Source organism: Zophobas morio, unplaced genomic scaffold, assembly GCF_036711695.1.
Source record: "Zophobas morio isolate AGI-343-1 ecotype UQ-CSIRO unplaced genomic scaffold, CSIRO_AGI_Zmor_V1 ptg000030l, whole genome shotgun sequence".
NCBI lineage: Eukaryota > Metazoa > Arthropoda > Insecta > Coleoptera > Tenebrionidae > Zophobas > Zophobas morio.
In genome coordinates, this window is record NW_026972135.1 from 10,942,896 (window position 1) to 10,969,408 (window position 26,513).

Consider the following 26,513-nt stretch of genomic DNA (forward strand, 5'->3'; position numbering starts at 1 on the left):
GCAGAACAGGGTAACCAACCTTACTTTTTAACAAGTGGACAGATTGAAATGGCACCGACTTTGTTTATAAACGAACATTTTAAATTAAAAAGTACGTTGATAACAACAGAACTTGTATTGTATTTTTGAAAACCACTGATCAGCTGCAATTTAAAAATCAACATATTTTTTCAGGGTATGTTCTTTAGCCGCGATCAAGAAGCTATAAAAGCACACATTTATTTTTCTAATCATTACAGTTAAAATACTTACCTTTGTTAAGAAAGTACTAAAAATTTTGTGTTTAGAAGCTAAACAATATTAAATTCATCTCAGTATTTTTGGCAACTGAAAACGAAACATATATCCGTCACAACTATTGCATTAAAAATTCTCTTACCTTGAGAAATTTGAAAATGATGAGTTTTTACTTTCATATATATATAAAAATAAAATAAATTCTGAAGCTAAAAATAAGCTAACGTTTTTTTTAATATCTTCATCAGTTGCGTTTGAATGCCTTCTTCGGGAAAATCAACTGAATCGTCAACTTTAAATAAAAAGTAGAGGTAAAAAGAGCAGAAGAAGGCTTGGGCGCCGGCAGCGGGGTGCAAGGAGGTGCACTTGCACCCCCCTGGCTTAGTATAAAATACACACTTTAATTTAAATCCAAATTGCAATCTTCTAGGAAGTGGATAATAGCTTTTGAAATGGCTTTCGCATTCAGTTCTCAAATTCTTCGCAAATTATTGAATTTTTATTGTCTTGATCACAACGCAAATACCGAACTCCAGTCGATAATTGTTCTGTGTCATTAATATTAGCAGTCTCATCAGCCAACACCTAAAAAACGGATGCCTGATTCACATCCTCAATTATTTTGCTCTTCACAACATCAGTACAAGTTTCAATCAATTCATTTTGAATTTAATGCGATATATACAAAGAGTTTCTTTCTCCTGATTCTAAATGATTTTTTAAATTTCATCCCCAGATTCAATTCGAAAATGGAGCAAATATATATACTATATCCTATAATGTACGGGGGCACCCCCCTGCAAATAATCCTGCCGGCGCCCATGGAAGAAGGGATTTATTTCGTATATAAATTCAAGACCACATGGAAGAAATGATTATAACTGATTATATTCATAAATGTCGAAATGTTTGTAAGTACCGTAAGACGGGGCTAATCAGGAAATGTGAGGATATTCGGCAACCGACCAAAAAAAGTATTTAACGCACGCTGATCGTGATAGTTTCCGAACGCATCCAGTGGAAAAGTTGAGTTTAGTCTCGAACCTAAAAGTTTCTTGTACAGAGTTCTAGAAATGTGAAGCCGATAAGGCAGTGATTTGTTTAAAACGCGGACGTTACATTTTTGAAAAATTTTTGTATGTCCAACTTTGTGCTCTAGAAACAAAATAAGTGATTTCAGAGTAAGTATGAATATTCAGAAAAAAAGTTACGTATATTTGCCCCAAAATATCAAAAAATCAAAAAAATTGACTGAAAAATATGTCTTGGGCGACATTTTTACTAAAATGGGGCTATTTGGACAGCCCCATCGGGGTTATTTGGGAAATTGCTTATTATTACAGGATCTTGTATAATACAAGTACTTGCATGTATCTGCATGTAATTATTGTACTGTTTAGTTACTTTTTAAACCGCAATTTTTTTTAGAGACGCAAAATGGTGCGGAAGTACAAAAGGACGTTATCGAATATTAGAAATGGTAAAAATTACAAACCGTATTTTGCTTATAGCAATGAGAATTTACAGCGGGCAGTTGAAGACGTTCGTGCAAAAAAGTTAACTCTTCTTGAAGCAGAAAAAAAATACTTGGTTCCAAAATCTACAGTTGCACGACGTGTTTCAAGACAAAACAAAAATGATCGTCCAGGTCGTCCAAATCTCTTTAGTCTGGAAGAGGAAACTGTTTTTCTGGAACACTTAAATCTTGTAGCAAGCTGGGGATACCAATTTGATCTTTTAGATTTAAGACTAATGGTAAAAGCTTATCTGGATAAACTTGGCCTTCAACAAAAACGACTTAAAAATAACTTGCCTGGACCAGATTGGGCAACCAATTTTATTAAAAGACACAAACACCTGATTTCAAACCGTTTGTCTTCCAATATATCTACAAAAAGAGCGTCACTTTCACCTCCGATTATTGAGCAGTTTTTTGAGAATGCACGCGATCTGTTGGAAAATACCGATCCGTCATTAAATACATAATCACTGGTATGTATCATTGTCCAGAATTTCGAAATTTAAGCTTACAACAAAGATTTAATTTCACTAAAAAATTGAATTTATGTACTAACTGTTTTCGAAGCAATCATAAAACACAGACTTGTTTTTCAAAATCAAGATGTCGCGAATGCGGAGAGAAACACCCGAAAACAGCGAAACTCAGCACGTAAATTCGGTTGTAAATCACTCATTATTCAATTTAAAAGACACTGTAATTCGGTCAACAGCTCTAATCCTAATTAAAAATGCACAAAACAAATACATACAATGCAGAGCTGTTTTAGATTCGGGCAGCATGAGTAATTACATCACTACATCGATATGCAAAAAATTTGGTTTAAAACTAAATCCAGTACATATAAATATTGGCGCTATCGGAAAAACCAAATCTAACGTAAAATATTTGGCGAACGTAGAAATAAAATCACGTTATGAGAAGTTTTCGGCAAACATAAATTGTTTAATTTTGGATCAAATCACTGAAAATCTGCCGTTGGCGCGAATACATCCAAAACATCTGGTTATACCAAACGATAAGCTATTAACAGATCCTATTTTTACGATCCTGGACCAATTGATATCCTCATTGGTGCCGGTCTGTTTTGGGAACTTTTGTGTTCAAACGAAAATTCGCCCCCTAGCGAACTTAAATTGCAGGCAACTCAGTTAGGTTTTATTGTCGGAGGATCCTTAAACGTTCCGCATTCAGGTAATCTAAATACGTCATCCGTATTAGAAAAACAGGTAGAAAAATTTTGGGAATTAGAACAATGCCGAACCGTTTGCACGAGGCTCACTGACGAAGAACTTAAATGTGAAAATCATTATAAACTAACAACAAATAGGGCAGCTGATGGCCGCTCTATAGTCAAATTACCCTTTGTTAACAATCCGCCAATTCTTAATTCAAATCGCAAAAATGCATTAAGGGAATTTTATAATCTTGAAAGAAAACTTGTAAAAAAACCAGACCTCAAAGCTGATTGTTCAAAATTTATGCGCGAATATAAACTATTAAACCATATGGAAGAAGTTCCTCCTAGTGAAATCGAAAATCAAAAGGTCACATATTTGCCACATCATCAAAAACCGAAAGCGGACTTTCCCTCAACGACAATCTTTTAGCAGGTCCTTCAATACGTACAAGACGATCTTTTTGCAAAATTAACACGGTTTCGAACTTTCAAATACGTTTTAAGTGGCGACATAACGAAAATGTACCCCATGATACTAATGCATCCTGAGCATACGAACTACCAACGTATTTTTTGGCGAGATAACATTCAGGATGAATTAAAGACTTTTCGGTTAACCACTTTAACTTACGGAACAAAACCGGCTAGTTTTATTGTGATCAGGTGCCTGCACGAATTGGCCTTACAATTCAAATCCCAATATCCAGAGGCCGCGAAAATCATCCAAAGAGATTTCTACGTCGATGACCTTCTCACGGGACACAATTCGGTGGGAAGAAGTTATCATAAATTAATTAATTAAATTATAGAGATCTTAAAACATGGAGGATTTTCGCTACGGAAATGGGCCTCCAATCATTCTGAGCTAATTCCTGACACACTTAGTCATGAACAAAAGGCGAATACACAAAACCTTTAGGATTGTTGTGGAATCCTTATCACGACATTTTATACTATTCAGTTAAGGATTTTGAATATAATGTTTCAAATCAAATAACAAAACGTAAAATTTTATCGAAAACCGCACAAATATTCGACCTTTTAGGTTTAATTGCCCCAGTCATTGTTACGGCAAAAATAGTGATCCAAAAGCTCCGGATGTTAAAAATCGGTTGGGACGAGCCTGTTGCCGAAACTATACAACAAACATGGCAAAATCTTTTAAGAACTTTCGGTAGTTCGAATCAAATTAACATTCCACGCAATATAATTCAGATTAACCGTATTGCAATCGAAATGCATGGCTTTGGAGATGCGTCCCAAGTCGCATACGGGACAGCGGTTTATCTCAGGGTTACGGATTCATCCGAAAACAGTCAAACTCATTTAATAGCAGCCAAAAGCAGAATCGCAGCACTTAACCCTCATAATACCGTGGGGTCATTGGAGACCCCAAGCGCAGTTTGAACGTGTTTTTCTATTGAAATTTTTTTATTTTAAATTCTGAAAAAAATTGACTTTTCTTAACTTCTTGTTTTCTTAGTTCGGCTAAAGCAGAATTTCTGTAGCTAGCATAATTTTATCAAAAAATGATAAGATCACACGTAGTACCATTGGGGTCATCAGCGACCCCAGTTACTAAATAAGTGATTTTAAAATTTTCATCGATTTCTTTCCTTATTTTGATATTTTCCTGGTCTATATATGTTTCTTAGCTTCCCTGGTTGCTACACGGGTGATATAATTTTAAGATTTTTTACTGGTAATCCCCTGTTTTCTTACTCTTCTCTTGTTGCCCGGTGCTCCCCCGAATTTTGTGTTAGTGCTGTATACACTGCGTTTATGCAAGGTGCATTGTTCTTGTTCATTCGATCGAAAGTCATGGCTGGAAGAAGTTCGGTTCGTTTAGGCGACAAAGGTGCGGAAGATGTTTTACTAGAGTGGCTTCGAGAATGTGATAGTGATGTTGAAGTTGACGAGAATGTTACTGCTAATTCAGATGATAGCGAAGAAGAGGATTTGACTGAAGTGCAGTCAGAATACGACTCCGAAAATACGTCCAACGCAGAACCTGCATCTGCTAATAGTGAAAATCAACAACTAAATTTTCTTATTTAGTTTTTCATTATTTTCAAAATTATGACAGAAAATGTTTAGATGGTACTTCAGGTCGAAAAATAAACTCGAAAAATGGTACTTAGACCCACTAACACACAGAACAGGACGACAACCAGTGCGCAACATTATGCATCAAGAAGGAGGACCTACAAGATATGCTAGGCGGAACGTGGACACAATTTACAGTAGTTTTCAACTATTTTTCAGAGATAATATTGTAAATCACATTGTTCAGTGGACTAATGCAGAAGGTCAACTGAAGTACGGAGACGTATGGAAAACCATGGACGCGAATGAGTTTCTACGTTTTGTTGGTTTGCTAATCCTGGCAGGAGTTTACAATCTCATAATGAAGGAATTACGATTTTGTGGAATGTAGAAGATGGCCGTCCTATATTCAACAAAACTATGAGCAGAAACAGGTTTACTCTAATTTCTCAATGTCTGCGTTTTGATAATGCTGAAGCCACAAGAAAAAATCGAGATTCGGACAAGTTATCACCGATCAGAACACTTCTTGAATTATGGATACCCACATTGCAAGATTCATACAAACCTTACGAAAATTTGACAGTCGATGAGCAGTTGCTTACTTTTCGTGGTAGGTGTCCCTTCAAGCAGTACATACCATCAAAACCAGGAAAATATGGCATAAAGATCTGGGCAGCATGCGACAGCCAAACTTCATATGTTTACAATTGCCAAATATATAGTGGTAAAATAGGGGACCAACCTGAACGCAACCAAGGCAAGCGAGTGGTCTTAGAAATGACACAAGGATTGGAAAGATCAGGAAAAAATGTGACCACTGATAATTTTTTCACAAGTCTCGAACTTGCAAGAGAACTGGAAACGAAAAATTTAACTTTGCTTGGTGCAATTCGTAAGAATAAGGCAGAACTCCCTCCCGAATTAGTAAATACGAAGGGGAGGAATGTGTATTCGACAAAATTTGCTTACCAAGAAAAAGCCATGTTAACCTCTTACTGTCAACTTCGTGTTGTCTATAAAAAAATTACACATTGGATCTTATAAAAAAAACTAACAAATAAACTTAAAAATTAATCATTAGCTATTGTTTCTTCTGAATCATAATCACTTTCTTCAGTGTGATTCGGAAGATTATATTCCTTTCTTATAGCTATCTTAACTTTAGTAGGTAATACTGTTTTTTCTACTAGCCTACTTACATCACCAATACTTAACTTTCCACTCGAGAGTACACCACTAAGTAAAATAGAGGGTAGAAACTAGATATCTTCGCAAAAGGACCAACACTAACAGATAGGGACTCCTCCCTGTGCTCGGCCTTGACCAACGTATCCAGTGAGCCAAGCGGGCTCAGAAAAGCCTTGGTGAAAACCACCCCGCACTTAAAGGCATTCCCTAGATTGAAAAGAAGGGTGATTGGGTCATCAAATCACAGGATGATGACTGCAACTGTAGTAACCCTCCTGATACTCACTACCCACACACTTGTGACATCTCTTGTGGTCCAAGATTCTGGCGATTCCCCCCATCAAATCGCTTCCTTAGAGCTGAACGAAGGGCCTGGAGTCTCTATTATTCGAGAGGGAAGCATGGTGATGGAGAAAACAAAGCCCGTTTTGCTTTACCAGGGCCTCTATATGATCCCTTTAACATATACGGTACCGGTAATCCCACATATACCTCCCCCACCCCCAGGCTGCTCAATTTCTCAAAACCTCTACAATATGATGGCCATAGCCAAAAATAGGTATACGAACAACATCATACCCAACCAGTTAACCTCTTAAGGTCCTGTGTTCCGAATCAGGAACATACCTAACTCAGACCAAAAACAATTAGAAAAGAGCAATCATTCCGCCAGTTCTTTAACTGACCGTTGTTCCTAATATATACCAATGAATAAACATTGATAAGTAACAGCAAACGCCATCTAGAGTGAAACTAGAATAAGTTCAGTCATACCTTTGCAGACGGAGCACGTTGTGTGGTGTTGAGTTATTTGTGATCGTAATTTTTTAATTTTTGGGTAAGTACCGATCAAACTAAAATTATTTAGGCTATTGTTAGACTTTAGAAGATATGCCTGTACCTTCCTAGTTATTGTAAATATACAATTAGTCTGTAGGAGCCCAAAATTCTGTTAGTTCCTCATATGGAACATTGGTCATTTAGATGAAAATTAGATTGTTCCTGAAATGGAACAGTGGACTTTTGGTACATATGAACTAATAGCAATATTGTTGGGTTTTTACAGTAAAAATGGCCTACATACCAAGCGATAGTGAGGACGATAATCTTGGAGACTCAGATGATGAGTTTGTTGTACAAAATTCAAGGGATTCCTCTTCTTCTGACAGTGACGATTCAATTAGTAGTTCCGAATCAGATGAAGATAATCAACCTGTAGATCATGTGGCTACAGCTACGAATGTAAGAGGAAAACCCACATACAAGTGGACTAAACTCAATAATAATGATGAAGAATTGCCATTGCCACCTTTCGTTGCGGAGGAAACCGAGGAGTCCGAAATTGGACGCCCAATTCATTATTATCAGCAATTTTTTTCGAACGAATTGCTTTATCTCATAGTGGAACAAAGCAATTTATATGCTATTCAAAATGACGTAAACAAGCCCCTGAATCTAACACGTTCTGAATTAGAAATTTTTATTGGAACTGTTATATACATGTCAATTTTCCATTTACCGCGACATAGACTTTACTGGAAGTCAGCTTGCAGAGTAGCCCAAGTTGCTGACTGTATGTCCAGAAAGAGATGGGAAGATATAAAAAAGAATTTACATTTCAACAACAACGATGACCTTCCCACGGATAGAAATGATCCAAACCGTGATAAGCTATTCAAGCTTAGACCCATAATAGATGCATTGACAGAAAAATTTAAAAATCAAGTCAAACCACAGATGCTTTGCGTAGATGAACAAATAGTGCCGTACAAAGGAAGATCTGCACTAAAGCAGTATAATCCCAAAAAACCCAACAAATGGGGTTACAAAATATTCGTATTGTGCGATAGCAGTGGTTTGGTTCACAATTTTGAAATTTACACAGGAAAAATATTGCCAACACCGGGAAAGGAGGATATAGGAGCTAGTGGAAATATTGTACTACGCTTGGCATCTGTGATACCACAACACAAAAATTATTTACTCTTCTTCGACAATTGGTTTACCTCTGTAAAGCTGCTTACCTCTCTTCAAGAAGATGGGATTTATAGTTTGGGGACCGTAAGATGCAACAGACTTCCTGGTTTACAATTCAGCAGCGACAACGTTTTGAAAAAAAAAGGTAGAGGCACTTATGAGGAATATAAGACAACAGTCAACAGTGTTGATATTCATACTCTGAAATGGTTCGACAACAAGAGCGTTTGTCTCCTTAGTACATTTTGCGGAAGCCAGCCTGTCGATATTGTTGAACGCTTTGACAGAAAAGGCAAAAGAAGAGTTGAGGTGACCCGTCCCAATATGATAAAGCTATATAATAACTTTATGGGTGGGGTTGACCTTCTTGATGGACTCATATCCTACTACAGGATAAGCCTAAGAAGTCGAAAATGGTATCTCAAACTGTTTTTTCATTTAATCGACTTGGCTCTAGTTAGCGCATGGTTAAAATACAAGACTGATATGCAGAAGAGTAACATGGACAAAAAAGATATTCTAGATTCTTTGGGATTTCGTGCTGAAGTAGCCGAAGCTCTTTGCCGAGTGGGAAAGGATGAAAATACAAGAAAAAGAGGAAGACCAAGCGGAAGTACTGAAAAGAATTATGAAGAGAAAAAGAGAAGGGGAGCAACAAAACCTATACCTCAGTTTGACGTGCGTACAGACAAGGTGGCCCACTTTCCTTCTTATAACAAAGAAAGGCAACGGTGCAAGAGACCATTGTGTGGACTAAAAACTTATTTCTATTGTGTAAAGTGTAAGGTACATCTATGTATTACTAAGACTAGAAACTGCTTCGCTGAATTTCATATTTGATTGCATAATTATGTCTATATGACCAGTGTTCCTGCAAAGGAACATATTGTTTTGTTGTTTTCTAAAGCAGAAAATAAATATTTTGAAAACTACAATTTGTTTACTAACTGCCTCTGGCCACTTTTTTCATGGAATGAATTTTTTAAATAAGATTCTAGTATAAGTGGACCTTAAGAGGTTAACTAGCTTCACCATCAGGCCAGACTATATAAACATTAGTAAGGGCTTAACAGTGGGGGACTTGGGCACGGTGAACAGGGCATTCACTAGGCCAGTAGCGGATCTGGTAGAGAAAGAACTGCTTACAAACCATCTTCAGCCCATTGATAAAAAAACCTCAAAGAGATCAATTCAAGGGCCTCCAAATACATGAGGAAAAAACGAGCACTCCCTCTCATTGCTCTTGCTGGCATCAGGAGTATATCTGCATTGGGAATCGGAGAAGTCATCGAAGGAGCCGAGATCACCAGAATTAAGTACCATATTGATAACCTAGTTAAAAACCAGGATGCTTTGATGGAGAATATAAGAGAAGTCCATGACACACAACTTCAGATTATTTCCCAAAACACCGAAATTATATCTGTGATTAGGACCGAATCAGAGAGAATCAATCAACTCATTAACATAACAAGGTGTGACTTAGGATATGAGATGCAGGCATCACTAACTATTAAGGATTGGCTGAACGATGGCCATATCCATTTTTTACTCAATCTTGATGCTGCTACTAGTGGCAAAGTATCACGTGAGATGCTCCCCGCCAGAGTCGTTTCCCAGATGCTACTATCAGACCCCTTATTGAGTCATCAATTTATCATGGGGAACAGCAGCTAATTTATCAACTATCACACTTTTTACTTGCCACAGTTAGTGTTGATCGCTCTACCTTCACAGGTGTTATGTACCTCCCTATCATCCACAGCGATATATTTGCAACTCTAATTAATGTCAGAGCTTGTCCGTTTATTAGTAACGACAGTCAGGTGATTTATGAGGGTCCAAAAAAGCAAATTGAGGCCCATGATGGTTCGGTGTACCCGTTAATTGAGGATGTCTGCCGCGATTTAACCTCTGTTCTCGTATGCAAGCAATCAATTTACTTCTCTAGATCATATAAATCCATCCGAGAATTTTTGACAAATCTTCCGATCAAGAAGATTATAGACCCGGGCAGGTACCCTTCTGCCTTCTCGATACAGAGTGGTGTCATGGTGTGCCCCCATGCCTCTACATTAATAAGACTGAAAACTGATCCCTTTGGTCATATCCACATATCCAGGTCCCGAAAAGAGAGAGCATCCAAGTGGTCAACTCAACTCTTTGTGAAAGTCTCATAGTTGACTCAATTACTTGCACTACCCCATCGACTGGGCCACCCAGAACCATCACTAATGACGGGGACGTTGGTTTTGTCTTCATTCACCCAGTTGACACTTACACATTACCCGTATTTGAGAACATCACCCAAGTACCGTTGCATCCGATTGATTACTTCAATGCTGGTAGCAGTGTTATCTTGTATATCATCCTCACGTTCTTGTGCGGGGTGATTGTGTTTTTAGGATTGAAGTTCAGAAAGAAGGATACTGAACATTGGCAAGGGATTAGGGCCCTATACTCACGGGTAAGAAATCAAGGTCAGGGCCAAGCCCCAAGGAGAAAAAGGTGTGAGCATGTGGTCCTTAAGGTCAACAACTTAAAGATAATGATTCACCCAACAAGCAGAAGGAATCTCAAGAACCGGAGGAGGAGATATATACAGAAATCCTTTAAGATGAGTCCTCACACTTTGAGATAAGTGTCACAGGGGTGCACGTATATCAGGCTTTTTAATATATATTATCTAGACACCATAGTACTTTTTATGTACGAGTATTTAACCTAAAAATATCTGAGAGCGTTTCTCCCTTAGGTTGTGTCCGAGCTAACTGGGGCAAAACACCTTGCAGCCAAGCCAAATGCATAGGTGTATAGGCCCCCATTGCACCTAGGGTACCCTATTGGACACTATTTACTCATCGGCCATGTTGAACACTGCTCGGAACGAAGCAGATGGCACAGATTGGATCGATGCCTCGTTCGCAGCTTCTGGTGAATACATTCGCAACGGAATGAGGCCTCGCCTTGCCTCGTTCGCGTTCTGCCTCATATCTGTACCCACCTTAAGGGCGCGGCATTTCGAAGGTTTGCGTACTTCCCATGGACGTACCTTCAAGCAGGGAACCGTCGCAGTGTGCGGTACTCCAAGTTGATAAAGTGCGCGCGTACCAAGAATTTTAAGCCAGAACGCGGGTGACAAAGACGCCCTGATTACTGCATCTAGTTGCGATGTTTATAAAAATTACGAAACATGAACCACAAGTGGAAGAAGCAACCGCTGACAAAAACTTGATGATTGGAGAATTTTCAGAAAATGAGATAATGCTACAAGAAGAGCTACTCGAATTTTGGCACAAAAAAGTACTCCTAATGACACAGAATTAATACAAAATCAATGCCATGGCTAAATGTAACGTTTCCAACTACAGAAAATTTCTTGAAAATTTGAAGAAAATAAATGAGGATTTTTTTGTAAAAAAGTGAATCCTCATTCATTCCTCGTCAAAGAAAAATCCAAAAACAGACATTTTTCACCGAGAAGAAAAGATTATTTATTATAAATAATATAAATTCATTTCAAAAATTAGCCAAGATTCGCAAAATGAATTTGAACCATATCACCAAATTCAAGTGGCGGAAACTTCCATTCAGTATACAGCTTTTATTACACCGGATGGTAACAGAATGCACCTTATGTTTTTCAACGAGCAATAGACCGGATTTTGAATCCTTTGCGCTTCACAAAAGTCTTAGTGTAACATTCTAATCCCGTCAAAGACCATCCAAGAAGGACTTGACTATACAACCGTCCTCAAGGAAGATTGACGCTATCACACATTTCCCTAACTGCCCATTCACAATGGACATAAGACATAAGAACGAGCGCATAACATAATTTACGTTTTTGGTCTGTGTCTGGCTTATACTTATCTACGTTCACAGTGGACAGAGTGAACTCTGTAAGAATTGTTAAACTGCGCAAACGCAGAACGGAATAACTCCTGGCTAAACATAGAAACGGCTAACCTCAAACTGAGTCAATCAAAATATCTAACCTACAATTTCATACGATATTCGAACTTGACAACTCGCAGTACAGAACAGACTCGCAGTGTGAAGCTTTGATTATAATTTATATAATATAATCAAAGGTGTGAAGTGCCAAGTGCCAACTGTCAAAGGGAATTCAATAGCAGCATTCAAAAGTCCCTAGATTTTAACATAATTTTGACATAATTCGTGCACAAAGTTGAACTTGTTTCAACTTTGTGTACGCACACAAGGATTACATAAAACGTTCATAAGCATAAGAATTACGTTCGTCCACTGTGAACAGGGGTACACGTTTTCCAACGTTTCAACTTTACGTATTTATGTAAGCTTTATGTACTTGTTATGCCTTATGTCCATTGTGAATGGGCAGTAAACCTCAAAACGCCTACCAGGTTCGGCAGTTTCTGGGATTAGTTGGACATTTTTGAAAATTCGTTCCAACCTCCCCCTCGGCTTCTCAAGAAAGGAAGTGAATGGGAATGGAATGAGCGACACGACAACTCATTTCAAGTTTTTCGAGATTCGCTCATTCCTGCCCCAATCTTGAGTATTTTTAACCCCCGGAATCATTGCATTCTGTATACGGATGCTAGCCCGCTTCGGCATTGCGGGTGTGCTAACCCAACGTGAACCTGGAGGTAAGGAAACAGTGATTGGCTATGCTATTGTCGCTTCTGTTAAGCGCTTTAGGCCATATCTCTACGAAAAATCCTTCACTCTTTTCACTGACTGTGCATCAGTTCGTGCATTCGAAAAACGAGACCTTAATCCTAGCATTGGTCGGTGGGTCCTTGAATTGCAGGATTATCAGTTTGATTTACGCCACCGCCCAGGGCTTCAAATGCGTCACATTGATGCATTGAGTCAAAACCTTCCCTCTCCATCTTTAAAAATTTGCGCAGCACTCATTTTACCGGCTGATTGGTTGCTGACAGCCTAAAAAGCCGATTCGGAAACCCGCACCATCAAAACTATATTAAATCGGGGGATAAGGCAGGCCATCGACAACTTTTTCTCGATTACGACCTGCGTAGAGGTCGTTTATACCGACGTAGTCCTTACGGTAATCGGGCTGTAATCCCCAAGGCGTGTCGTTGGCAGATTTTACGATTAGAACATGACGACATAGGTCACTTCGCCTTTGATGAGACGTATGAAAAATTTGCGTCTAAATTTTGGTTTCTAAAAATGCGTCGCTTCATTCAAAAATACGTTAAGTCATGCATTAAATGCTTGCACCACAAGTCATCCGCTGGTAAAAAGCATGGTCAGCTTCAGCGGACTCAAAGAGGATCAGCAAAGGCAAAAACAAAGCTTTGATGCCCATCGAAGCAACTCGACAGTTTTTGCCATAGGGGACCTCGTTCTGGTGAAAATTTCATCTATTGTGGGCAGTGGGAACAACTGTAAGTTGCTGCCCAAGTGGAAAGGTCCCTTCCAGATCAACAAAGTTTTGGGCACCGATCGTAATAAGGTGGGAGACTATCTTGGATCTACTCCCTCCCGCATACCGTACAAAAGCACGTATACAGTCGAACATCTGAAACGGAATAGCGTTTGCGTCTCAGATCCCCTAATACATTGAATTTATGCTTAATGAACCTCTTTTCGAACATTTGAAAAAACGGGAATCAAAATTAAAAACTATTGAGAAATATTGCGTTTTAATGTTTGATGAAATCGCTTTGTCCCCTGGTTTGACATACAATTCAAAAACAGATTCTGTTGAACGTTTTGTAGACCATGGAGGGCCAAACCGACGACTGGACTTTGCCGATCATGCGTTGACTTTTATCGTTAAAGGTATTCATAAAAAATGGAAACAAGTGGTATGTTTCATTTTCTGTCAAGGAACGACGTCAACCAGTGATTTATGCAAAATTCTAACTGACGTTATTCGTCACTTTAGAAGTTGCGGTTTGAGCATCGTGGCAACTATATCAGATCAAGGTAGTACTAATAGAGCTGCAATTAATCAATTATTAGCAAATACCAGAAGACATTTGAACGTACAAGGTAGAGAGAATAGATTACAAGGTTATTTGATAGATGGCGAGGAAATTGTGCACTTGTACGATTTGCTTGCCATGTTTTAGTTTTTTTACTCGCTGGGATAACTACACGGTGGAAGCAAGTAGTTGCCTATTAATTTTACAAAAGATTCAGTGGACGGATCCGTCTTTACAACAATAATAAAAGACATTTTTGAAAAGGCAGCCCTATTGGATCTAAATATTTTGGGTATAACTTCAGATATGGGGTCCTCCAATCAAGCTATGTGGCGATTTTGGAGTGTAATGGCAGGAAGACACAAAAAGATAATAAATACAATCCCACGTCACATACTTATGTCCAAGCAAGATGAAGATGTATATATTTTTGAGGACGTCCCACATCTTTTTAAAAATATTAAAGCCATGCTAATGTCTAATAAAATTATTACAATTCCTGAAGATATCCAAGAAAAATTTCATCTGCAAAGTGGACAAGTTGTATCAGCACATATTAATGAAGTTGTCACCCATCAACAAAACCTTAAATTTAAGTTAGCGCCAAAACTAACTGAAGAAGTTTTAATACCCAGCCACTTGAAACAAATGAAAGTTATGACATCAACTAATGTCATTAGTCACACTGTAAATAGTGCTCTCAAGTTTTTATCAGATGAGTTAAAACAACCTGCTTATCTGACCACTGCTTGGTTTATAGATCAAGTTGAACGGTGGTTTTATTTAATGACATCACGATATCCGTCATGTGCACTCAGCAAAATGAATTTGACAGTGTATAATGACGCCATACAATTTTTAAAAGATTTTATGGATTTGTTTGGAAGAATGAAGGTCGGTTCTACAAAAGTATGGAAGCCGTCTCAAACTGGAGTCTTAATATCAACACAGTCAGTGCTACAATTACACGCGAAATTGCTGGAAAACAAGAAGTATGAATTCGTTTTGACAAGCAGATTTTCCCAAGATTGTTTGGAAAATCTTTTTTGTACTTTAAGAAGCAAGCAGATAATACCCAACGCAATGCAAGTGAAAAATCACTTAAAACTCATATGCGTCTCACAATATTTAAAAAATCCCGCTCGAAGTAGCTATGATGAAGATGATGGAGAATTTATCTCTGGATTTTTAGATGTTTTGAATAGCCCAAATTCACACTGTCAAGAAGTTAATCTTGATGAGGACAATATTCCGGCTCCAACAATAAATTTTAATAATAGCGAATTGAATTCGTTATATAATATTTGTGGATATATAATTCAAAGTATAATGAAATGTGCCAAAACTTGTGAAAATTGCATCAATGCTGTCGGCTCCAAAAAAACCTATTTACAGGTCATTTACCAGATTTACTAATATCAAGCGATTCAGAGAGAACACTCTGTTTTTCGTCAACGAAATGAATTTTTACTTCGTTATAGAAATGGAGACAATTTTCTGTAAATTCTGCACATGGTTTCTACCTGTAATGCTAATAACAAAGAATTTTTTATAAAAAAAATGGCCGAACAAAATTTGGATATACCAAATTGCCATAAACTCAAGGCTAAAATCATTAGTCGGTTCGTTGTCTTTAGACTGAAAATTAATTATAAAAAAACTAAGACAGCGATGAAAAAATTTGCCAGCAAGTCAGTGGCTGCATCTTCTTTGTAATAACATTTAAATGAAAATAAATGATTTTCATTCATGGGAAAACGTTTTTCTATCAGTCTTGTTGTGAAAATACAAAAAGAGAATTACTTATAGGTTTATTATAGCATTTATGTTTAAGTTTCTAGTCTTAACGGTTTACTATTATTATTTTTATTAATTTGTAATTATCATCATTTTCATCCGTATTTTGTATTAATATCTTTAATAGGAGTATGTGCTTACTCATAGATTCATTTAAGTTTAAGACTCTAATCTGAGCGATTTCAATATTACACTCACCGGCAAAAAAAGCGAATCACCCAAAGTTTATATTGAAAATGGTTCCTTTTTTAAACGTTTGGCTACAGTCAATATCAGTTTTGAAAAAATCACACAAAATATACTAACACTAGGTTTTTGGTTCTTTTTTGTACATGATATGAACCTCAAATCTGAAGATGATAAGTTTTCTCCAACAATGAGATTTGCAGTTGTGACGTTTAGAGGGCATTAACAGACGGTTTGTCATTGTGATTTGATGAAAACTGTGTTTTTGTCAATTAACATGAGTATTGTGGCCATTAATGCAGCACGAGCAATTGCTCTTATTCAGGATGGTCGAAGTTAACGGTACGTTGCCAATACGTTAGGGGTATCACAAGTCAGCATTCACAGAACTGTACGACGGTTTAATGAGACTGGATCATACAGCCGAAGACCTGATTCGGATCGTCCAAAGAAAACATCGGCTCGGGATGACCGTTTTTTAACGCTGACCGTGTTCCGTAATAGGGATACGACCGCAGTTGAGGCCAGAAATCAACTTGAAGAAACACGAGGAGTTAGTGTAAGTGAAAGAACTGTAAGAAAAAGGTTAACTGCAGCTGAATTGAGGGCCCGTAGACCTGCAAGTGGCCCAGAACTTCTCCCACGACACAGAGTAGCCCGACTTGCATTTGCTCGAGAACACGTTAACTCGGATCTTGCCCAATGGGGCCAAGTACTCTTTACAGATGAGTCGCGTTTTTGTCTACGTTCTCCTGACGGCCGTCAAAGAGTATGGCGAAGAAGAGGCGAAAGGTAGGCTCAGTGCAATATTGTTTCCAGACTAAGTTTTCATGGAGGTTCAGTGATGGTCTGGGCAGGAATTTCTGCCGAGGCTCGCACGGAACTTGTAGTGGTGGATAGAGGCACAATGAATGCTGATCGATATGTAGCAAATATTCTTCAAGAGCATGTCGTACCTTTTGCTCCTTTTATTGGCGATAATTTTATTTTAATGCATGATAATGCTAGACCACATATCGTTAGAGTTGTACAGACCTACCTCGACGAATTCGGGATTTCACGTATGGAATGACCAGCACGCAGTCCCGACCTGAATTCAATTGAGCATGTGTGGGACATGTTAGGTAGACGTATCAGAGTACGTGTGCCGGTCATACAACACATAAGAGATCTTGCAAATGCGCTAGTTGAAGAATTTGACCAATTAGTCCAGGCTGAGATTAGACACCTCATAGAAGGCATGGGAAGACGTATGGAAACCGTAATGCAAGCTAGAGGCGGCAACAGTCGTTAATAATGATATGTTAAGTAGTCTTTTGTTGGTTTAATGTAATGGATTTTCTGGTATTTTTTAATAAACTCGTAATTGTTGCAACTTCAGCGAAGGTCCCGTAACCTTCTCATCTCCTTTGTCCTAGATAAACTAATTTGCCTTATAAATGTGACGCACACCAGAATTTATTGAAGATTTCTACAAAAATACTAATGATTCGATTTTTTTTGCCGGTGAGTGTATATTGATTCCCTTAATTTGTAATTTTCTAATTTTCGTATTTATTTATTGTTAATATGTTTAATATATGTTTACTCTTCCATATATTTAAGTCTCTTGCTTAATTATCATTTATATGCTTCATTTTTTTGTAATTGTTTCCTGTAATTGGGTGTTTTTTGTCCGTTAGAAATAAAAATGGTTATTATTATATTAATATCAATATTATTATTGGTAAATGTTTCTTACACCGTAGGTACCTTAAAAATAGTTTCTTATTAGTCTGTAGATCTGCGTACTTTCCGCTTTTGTTTAAGCCGCCCATGATTTGTTATAACCCTGTCCTTGACTACAATTTTGTTTTCTTTTTGAAAATAGCGAGTCAATTATTGCTAAGTTAGATATATATTTATGTAAAAGCGGATGATTTAAAACGATCTCTTTATAGATTGATACCGGAGCTATCAGTAGCCAAGGGATGACAGACATAGGTGCGGCAATCGTGAAGGGCATTCAACAATGTAGGCCTCCTTCGCGGCGGCTGGTAAGATTATCCCTGAATTTGACCCGCGTGAACACAGTATTGCGGAATGGGTCGCTGCCATCGACGAATATGCTTATATTCACTATATATACATCATTCATAATAAGTCATTTTGCGCTTGGAAAATTGCGGGGACTAGCAGACGAATGGTACTCCAGTCTTCTAACCCGTTTATTTTCATGGCCCGAGTGGCGAGAAATGTTAGTGAGCAATTTCAAACGCAAACGCAAGCTACACGAAGCTCTAACAATGTTAGCGCGCATTCCATTAGCCAGTGTACGAATATGTCTTTCACAAATTAGCTCTTATTCAGAAATAAAAAATTTCCCTTTCTGGCGAAGATGTCATTAATCTGATAATGAGGGAATTGATGATGACCAGATGGAGTTTTCTGTTGAGACTGCAGGGATAAAGGAGCCAGCTGTTTTGACTAATCATTTACGAACCTTCGATACTAAGCGCAAGCGGGACAGGTCGACGCTAAAAATAGAACCTACAAAAAAACCAAAGTTAGACGTGAAATTACAGCCACAGCCGTAATCATCGACAAGTACTGCGGCAATAACAACACAATATTCCGAAACCACATCTGTTTGTTATTATTGCAAGAAATCGGGTCACTTCGCTCACAATTGTCCCGAAAAACGAACTACTACGTTATCACGACCTGCACTGATCGGAGTAAGGCGGAAAAATCACACAAACCTTTAACCCTGGAATGCTTAGTGGGGTTTCCAGTAACCCCAGCCAAAATTAGAAACTTGGTAACTTTTTTGCGTTGAGGTTTGCATCTCTGCGGGACCAGCTATGTTCGTTTGAGGTTATGTTTTAAGTTACACGCGCGTTTAATCTTTGTATACTTGCTTTGTTTTTGTATTATAAAGTAATTGGGGTGACGTGTAACCCCAGGTAAGCATTGATGCATAAATCATTTTCCACATTCTTTCAATTTTATTTGAATTTAGATGGCAGTAAGACCGGGTGATTCTCATTTTGAAGAGACCGTTTTACGCTGGTTCGATGAAGCTGACTCAGAATATGATTCTCATGGAAGTGACCAAGAATTTGAGGACCATATGTCGGAACACTCACATGTTGGAAGTGAGATGTCATCTTCTGATAATGAAGATGAGAATGAAGACACCACTGTTCAAGAATCAGGTGTGTCTATCAAGGGTAAGAATGGTCATCGTTGGAGCTCTGTGCCCCCTTCTCGTACTCGGACACTTCAACGAAATTTGGTTTTACGCATTCCAGGACCAAAAGGTGCAGCAAAAAGTATTTCCACAGAATTGGAAGGTTGGAAATTGCTTGTTTCTGATGGAATTATAAACAAGATTGTTCTGCACACAAATTCAGAAATTGGCAGAAAAAAAATGAACTATACTGAAAATTGTGGTTATGTTGGTGAAACGGATACAACTGAATTACTTGCTCTTTTTGGTCTTCTTTATATATCAGGATGCAGAAAAGATAATCACCTAACAACAGCTGAAATGTGGTCAAAGTATGGACCTGAAATATATCGCAGTATTATGAGTGAAACACGTTTTCGTTTTTTGATATCGTGTATAAGATTTGATGATAAAACTACGAGAAATCGCGAAGATAAATTTTCTCCCATTCGGGAGATATGGGAAGAGTTTGAATCAAATTGTACAAAATATTATACTCCTCATGAATATGTGACAATTGATGAGCAGCTCCTGGGTTTTCGTGGAAATTGTCCTTTTAGAGTTTATATTGCATCAAAGCCAGACAAATATGGATTGAAAATAGTAACCATGTGCGATTCACGCACTTTTTACATGGTAAGTGCCATCCCATATATTGGAAAAGAAGTAAGAGCAAATGCAGAACCCTTACCACATTATTACGTAAAAAAGCTCTCTGAATCTATTCATGGAACAGGACGTAACATAACGATGGATAATTGGTTTACCAGTATTCCACTGGCAGATAATATGGTGAACAATTACAATCTAACTATTGTCGGAACACTACGTAAAAATAAAAAAGAAGTTCCTTCGTCATTCCTGGCAAACAAAAATAAAGAAGCGCTAACTTCGCAATTTGCCTTTGACCAGAAAAAAACGTTAGTGTCATTTACGCCAAAAAAATCTAAGTGTGTTCTATTACTGTCTACAATGCATAATACAAAAACTGTAGATCCAAATAAAAAGCCAGAAATAATTAATTTCTATAATTCAACTAAAGGAGGTGTAGACACGTTTGACCAGATGGTTCACACATATTCAGTCTCGCGGAAGACCAGAAGGTGGCCCTTACGATACTTTTATGGCATACTGGATCAAGCTGGTGTAAATTCAGGAGTATTGTTTCAGATGGTAAAACGCAATAGAGAAAAATGTATTCGTCGGCATTATCTATTTGAGCTCGGAATGCAGCTTGCAAGACCGCACATGGAACGCCGCTTAACAAAAAATTTGACCAAAAAATTGTCTTCATCTATAAGAACTATTCTAGGAATGGAGGAGGTAAATATAGCTGCAGTTCCACCTCCACCAAAACTTGCAAAACAAACTCGATGTGCATTGTGTCCAAGAATCAAAGACATTAACACATTCGCTGCCGTTCCCGCGCTAGCGCGTGATGGCGCTCGTTTTGGCAATGCCTCTCACGCTCTAGAGCGTTTCGATGCGTTTTAAATTCAACATGCTGCCATTTACACTGGCACTGGCATAGGAACATGAAATTTAGCCAGGCACTAGCTTAAATATTCTTTTTAAATTTCCCGCTTGCGGTTTTCGATTTTGGACTTAATTGTCAGTCTGACAAAATGAACGACACGGACGAAGTCGAGGCTGGGCCTTCGGCTCCAAAACGTATGAAAATCTCACAAAATAATAAAAGAGCTAGCACAAAGAAGTTTCTTACTGATGACGAACTTCAGGCCATCTTAGAAGCGAGTAGTGATAGTGACGTTGACATCTACTTGAACGACGGAAGTGAAGATTCCTCGTCGGAATCTGGTGACGAAGATGAGAGTATTTTTGATTTTCAACAAACTCAGACTGTTAGTACCAACAAGGACGAATTTCAATGGACAGAGGATTCAGGCTCTATGAAATCAGTACAATTTACCAAAGAAGAGAAAATGCTTATTCCAATTCCTGGTAAGGAGCCGATAGATTTTTTCATGATGTTTTTGACTCATGAGTTTCTGGAAAGCATAGTAGAGCAGACCAACATATATGCAACGGAAGTTTTTTTATCCAAAGGAACTAAAGAAAAATCCAGAATAACTAACTGGAAAGAAACGACAAATGAAGAAATGATCGTCTTCTTGGGATTACTCTTGCACATGGGTAACATTAGAATGAGTAGATTGCAGGATTATTGGAAGACAGACCCACTGTTCAATATAAATATTTTTCATTCTAGTATGAGTAGAAATAGATTTTTACTAATAATGAGAACGCTCCATTTTGCAAAAAATCCAGAACCCGGTGAGGCAGTTCCCCAAGACAGATTGCATAAAATTAGACCACCCGTACGTTTTTTCAATGAAAGAATGAGCAAAATATTTTATCCTGGCAGAGAGTTGAGCTTAGATGAGTCCATGATGTTGTGGCGCGGTAGACTGGTATTTCGTCAATATATAAAAAACAAACGACATAAATACGGAATAAAATTGTACATGCTAACCGACCCTAATGGAATTATTTTAAAATTCATGGTGTACACAGGTTCACTGGATGATTGCGGCGGAAAAGGTCACACTGAAAAAGTTGTTCTGCATCTTTTAGATGGCAAGTTAAATGTTGGACACTCTTTATACATGGACAACTTTTATAATAGTCCCGCTCTTGCCAAAACGTTGCTGAAGCAAAACACACATTGCACAGGCACACTCCGTATTGACCGAAAAGACTGTCCAACTGAAGTCAAACAAAAAAAATTAAAGCGAGGTGAAACTATTGCAAGATATTCAGGGGGTATATTAGTTGGCAAATGGAAAGACAAGAGAGATGTGTGCTACATATCTAATGAATATGAGAATACTATGCTAAATGTCACAAACAGAAGAGGAGATACTAGAGAAAAGCCTCTGCCAATTATTGCCTTCTTTCTTTTCCTTAGGAAGGGTTGGTGTTCTCCCTAGGTTTGGCTAGCAAAAATCCCTTGTTGTTAGCAATAAATGAGATGAGACTCCTAGGTGGGAGGGGTTACATCCATTAATAAACTTTTCTCCGATTAATATCTTTAATTAGGCCAGTCAAATTCGAGAATTTATTACGTACAATAATAAGGTACTAACCTGATATACTTTAATTAACCCTAAAGAAACTGAAATTGTTGAGAAATAATAATGAGTTCCTCAATTTCCAAACTTATGCCCTCGGGCAAAAACCAACGCGCATGATCACAAGTCCGCTAGTTTCAAATGGTAATCTACCCTATCTATGAATGAATTAAACGAATTGAGAGTTCTCAAATGATTGAGGTTAGGGTATTATTTACCTTGTGGAATTTTCCAAACTCTCATGAAAATATTCCGTATTCGCATGCGAAGACCAGGAATTTACACTATCCACCTTTGGTTGGATCTACCATAAGCAACCGGCATGTTGGTCAACACCTTCTTATCACATTATACAGTTTTTAGGTTATTTCGAAAGATTGTCTGAACTCAATTATTATTTTACAATTACGACGCAATTAACAAGATAATAATTATTGACTGAATTAGAACGAAGAAGCTAATACATGAAATGTAACTAAGTAATATTTAAAGAGTTTGAACTAGGTATTAAGTTGAATAAATTATTAGATAACTATACTTTCAATGACACTTTCGATTTACTATTAAATTACTTTAAATCAATGGAAGTTAACCGTAGTGGGCCACTTCACATACGCGAAAAAATGTCTAAATAGGACTTATAATAATGACTTAGCTGCTACGCAAGCTGAAACTTCAAGCTGGATTTGCCTCGAGACCTGGGGGACCTTCTAGACGTTGTGGTGGGATCGACGAGCAGATGGAGAAGTTGGTATCAATCCGGCCAATTTCCTTCCAACACGAGTTCCCGGAAAAATCCACGAGATGTAGGGAAAAAGAGATGTATCCCAGTGGGGGAATAAAAAAAAGAGCCTGTAAGTGTAAATACTGCTAGTATGAAGGCAATAGGAGGCAAGAATGGACGCCACGAACAGGGAAGACATCTCGACCACATGGGGGAACCCAACACCTTTTGGTAAGAGGAATTTCACGGAAATACATACACCATTTACTCCACCACATGAAGAGACTCATTGACAACAGATAATTACCTTTGGATGATCCAAGGCTCTTTTAATAATTACGAATTTCCAATTTTCAATAGCCGACCAAGGTCGAGTTGCTCCCAGCGTTATAATCCGATAGAATCGAAGGGGAGGGCATCAAACGTTACTTGAATGTACAGGACATCCAATAATATATCTAAATTCTGCACCTACACCCGGAAATCACTTGGAGAAGAATTTGGAAGATTCGACGTGGTTGATCACTCTTCAACAGAAGGATAGAAAGTAGTCTCGCCCCGTTTCCGCTACTTATTTTATTGAAAACCAAGGAAGAAAAAACCGGAAACGACATTTTGACGCAGATGGAGTTGGCCAATAGAAGAGCACGGGGATAGTAAAAGGAGGGATTCGATTTCATTCATAAATCGAGTTGTTTACATTCTAGAAAAATCCTAACCTATTTTGTGAATCGGACCGATGGAAAACAATAATTATAATCAAAGCCCTTAGTTGTTGTATATAAAAGTGATTTTCATAAAATATAGGGTATGTGGATGATATAATTATTGATCAAGTTATTGTTTAGGTGGCCTTTCCAGGTTCTTTGACTTAGTGGTATTTTTGGCTGTTACAAATCCCCCTTTTACCTCCGAGAAAATTTCCTAAATTTTCACCAAAAAAAAAAAAAGTTACTTCAAATAAAAGATTTAAAAAGAAATTTTGGATCCTCTCTGGGACCAGCTCAAAGACAATAGGCTTAAAGCGCACAAGGTATTGAGACGCCTACAATCAATACACTGGCACAAAAAAAGACAAAACAAAGGAACAATGGGTTGACCCGCTCAACAAAACCCCCAGAAGGTTTTGTATCATCGCTATAGCGACCGACGAACTGGGTAAACGTTCGTGTAATGGCTTATATACCCTCAAAGAAGCCCACTACCACCTCCAATCATTGGGAAACGATTAGGTAGAAGTATCTGGCTTTAAATCTTTGACGTGCCAAATGCCAATAGTTTTATTAGTAATTGGATCTTTTAATTCGTATGTCCAAGGAGAAGTACGTCTTGTAATGACAAAAGGACCTTTAAATTTTGGAGCCAGTTTTGCCATAAAGTTTTTACTTGCATCCGATAGTACATAATTCCTGCACCAAACTCGATCTCCGATATTGTATTGTACGTTTCGCCTACGCAAATCATAAGGACGCTTGGCTTGAGCCGAAGCTCTTTGTAACCGTGTACGAACTTTATCGTAAATTTCCCGAAATGTGGTAGACCTTGGAACCGGTGGAGTATCGTTCGGATCTTTCAACTGTTTCACTAGTTCAAAATCTTTGCCATTAATGCACATCTGACGGCCAAAGTTTACAAAGTAAGGAGTAGCCGATATGGTTTCATGAGTACTGGTTCGCATCGCACAAGCTAACTTTTGTAAATGCGATTCCCACGAACGATGATTTTCCCGTACATATGACGATAACATAACCTTAAGGGTACGATGAGATCTTTCAATGGGGTTCGCTTGAGGATGATAGACCGCGTTAAATCGAATCTGAACACCATATTCCTCGTTCAACTTCCGGAACTGACTACTAGTGAACTGTGTACCATTGTCGCAGATTATCATGCGCGGAGTTCCAAATAAGAGATACACATTTTCTTCGAGTCTTTTTACTATCAAATTTGCGGTGGCGGATCTTAATGGCAAAAAGATACAAAATTTACTGAAATAGTCCTGAATGGATAAGATGTATCGAAATCCAGACGTGGATTTAGGAAACGGTCCTGTTAAGTCAATTGAAATTACTTCCCATGGTTGTGTAACATTTATCGGATCGCACATTAAGCCAGCTGGAGCTTTTTGTTCTGGTTTCTGAGCTAAACAAACCTGGCATCGTCGAACATACTGAGAGATATCCGCACGCATTTTGGGCCAGTAAAACTTTTCCGCAATTCGAGCAAATGTCTTATAAACACCTCCGTGACCCGCAGTGGGTTCATCGTGATATTGCATCAACATTTTGAAACGATAATTCTTTGGGACAACTATACGCCATACATATGACCTGTCGATAGTTCCCTTTGAATTTCGGCAACGTTTATACAAAGTTCTATCTTGTAAGCGCCAATTAGGATACGAAAGTGGGGAATTAATTACTTGTTGGCACATTTTCTGATACCACGGATCTTTAATATCTGGGAATAGTATGTCGTTAAATGACGCTTCCAACTTTGGTACGGATCGACTGAGTGCATCCGGTAAAACATGTTCGCGACCTCTACGATGAACTACTTCGAAACTGTATTGTTGAAGCCGTACACTCCATCTCGACAATCGACCACACGGATCTTTTAGATTCTGCAGCCATTGCAACGCAAAATGGTCAGTTATGACCGTGAAGTGACTAGCTTCGACATAGGGTCGAAATTTTTCGATAGCCCAAACGACTGCCAAACATTCTTTTTCCGTGGCACTAAATTTGCGTTCATTTGGACTAAGGGACCTACTAATGTAGCTAATAACATGTTCTCCGTCTTCGAAATTTTGCGTTAAAAGAGCGCCAAGGCCATAATCACTGGCATCAGTTTGGATTGTAAAGGGTTTGTCAAAATTCGGACAACTCATTACGGGAGCGGAAATTAGATGTTGTTTAAGAATTTGATAAGCTGTATCACATTTAGATGTCCACTCAAATGGAATGCCTTTCCGTAAAAGTGTATTTATTGGAGCGACCAGTGTAGAAAAATTTGGTACGAATCTGCGATACCAGCTTGCCATACCCATAACACGACGAACTTCTTTTACGGATGTAGGAATTGGCATGTCAAGAATAGCACGGACTTTTTCTGGATCTACATGGAGACCTTGATCATCAACAACATACCCTAAGTATTTAAGCTCAGGTCTACAAATTTGACACTTTTCGGGGCTGACAGATAGACCAGCGCTTTGGAGTCGTCGTAGTACCTCAGAGAGAACTTCCAAATGTTTATTAAAATCTTCACTGACTATAATGATATCGTCTAAATACACAAAAACATACTGGTCTAGATCGACTCCTAAGACTCTGTCTATCAGTCTCTGCCAAGTGGCTGGAGCATTATGTAACCCGAATGGCATCCGTGTAAATTGGAAAAGGCCTC

At 38.2% G+C, this 26,513-nt stretch overlaps 1 protein-coding gene and 1 long non-coding RNA gene across 4 annotated transcripts in view; one reads left to right on the forward strand and one right to left on the reverse strand.

The window, feature by feature from the left end:
- The window catches only part of LOC135137932 (uncharacterized), a 138,240-nt gene that overhangs the window by 21,421 nt on the left and 90,306 nt on the right, over nucleotides 1-26,513 (reverse strand). The window lies entirely within an intron of this gene.
- On the forward strand, nucleotides 6,771-9,104 carry LOC135138903 (piggyBac transposable element-derived protein 3-like). The gene is made up of 2 exons (XM_064068931.1): nucleotides 6,771-7,011; nucleotides 7,240-9,104. Exon 2 carries the CDS (start codon nucleotides 7,245-7,247, stop codon nucleotides 8,988-8,990), a length of 1,746 nt encoding a protein of 581 aa, XP_063925001.1. The 5' UTR covers nucleotides 6,771-7,011; nucleotides 7,240-7,244; the 3' UTR covers nucleotides 8,991-9,104.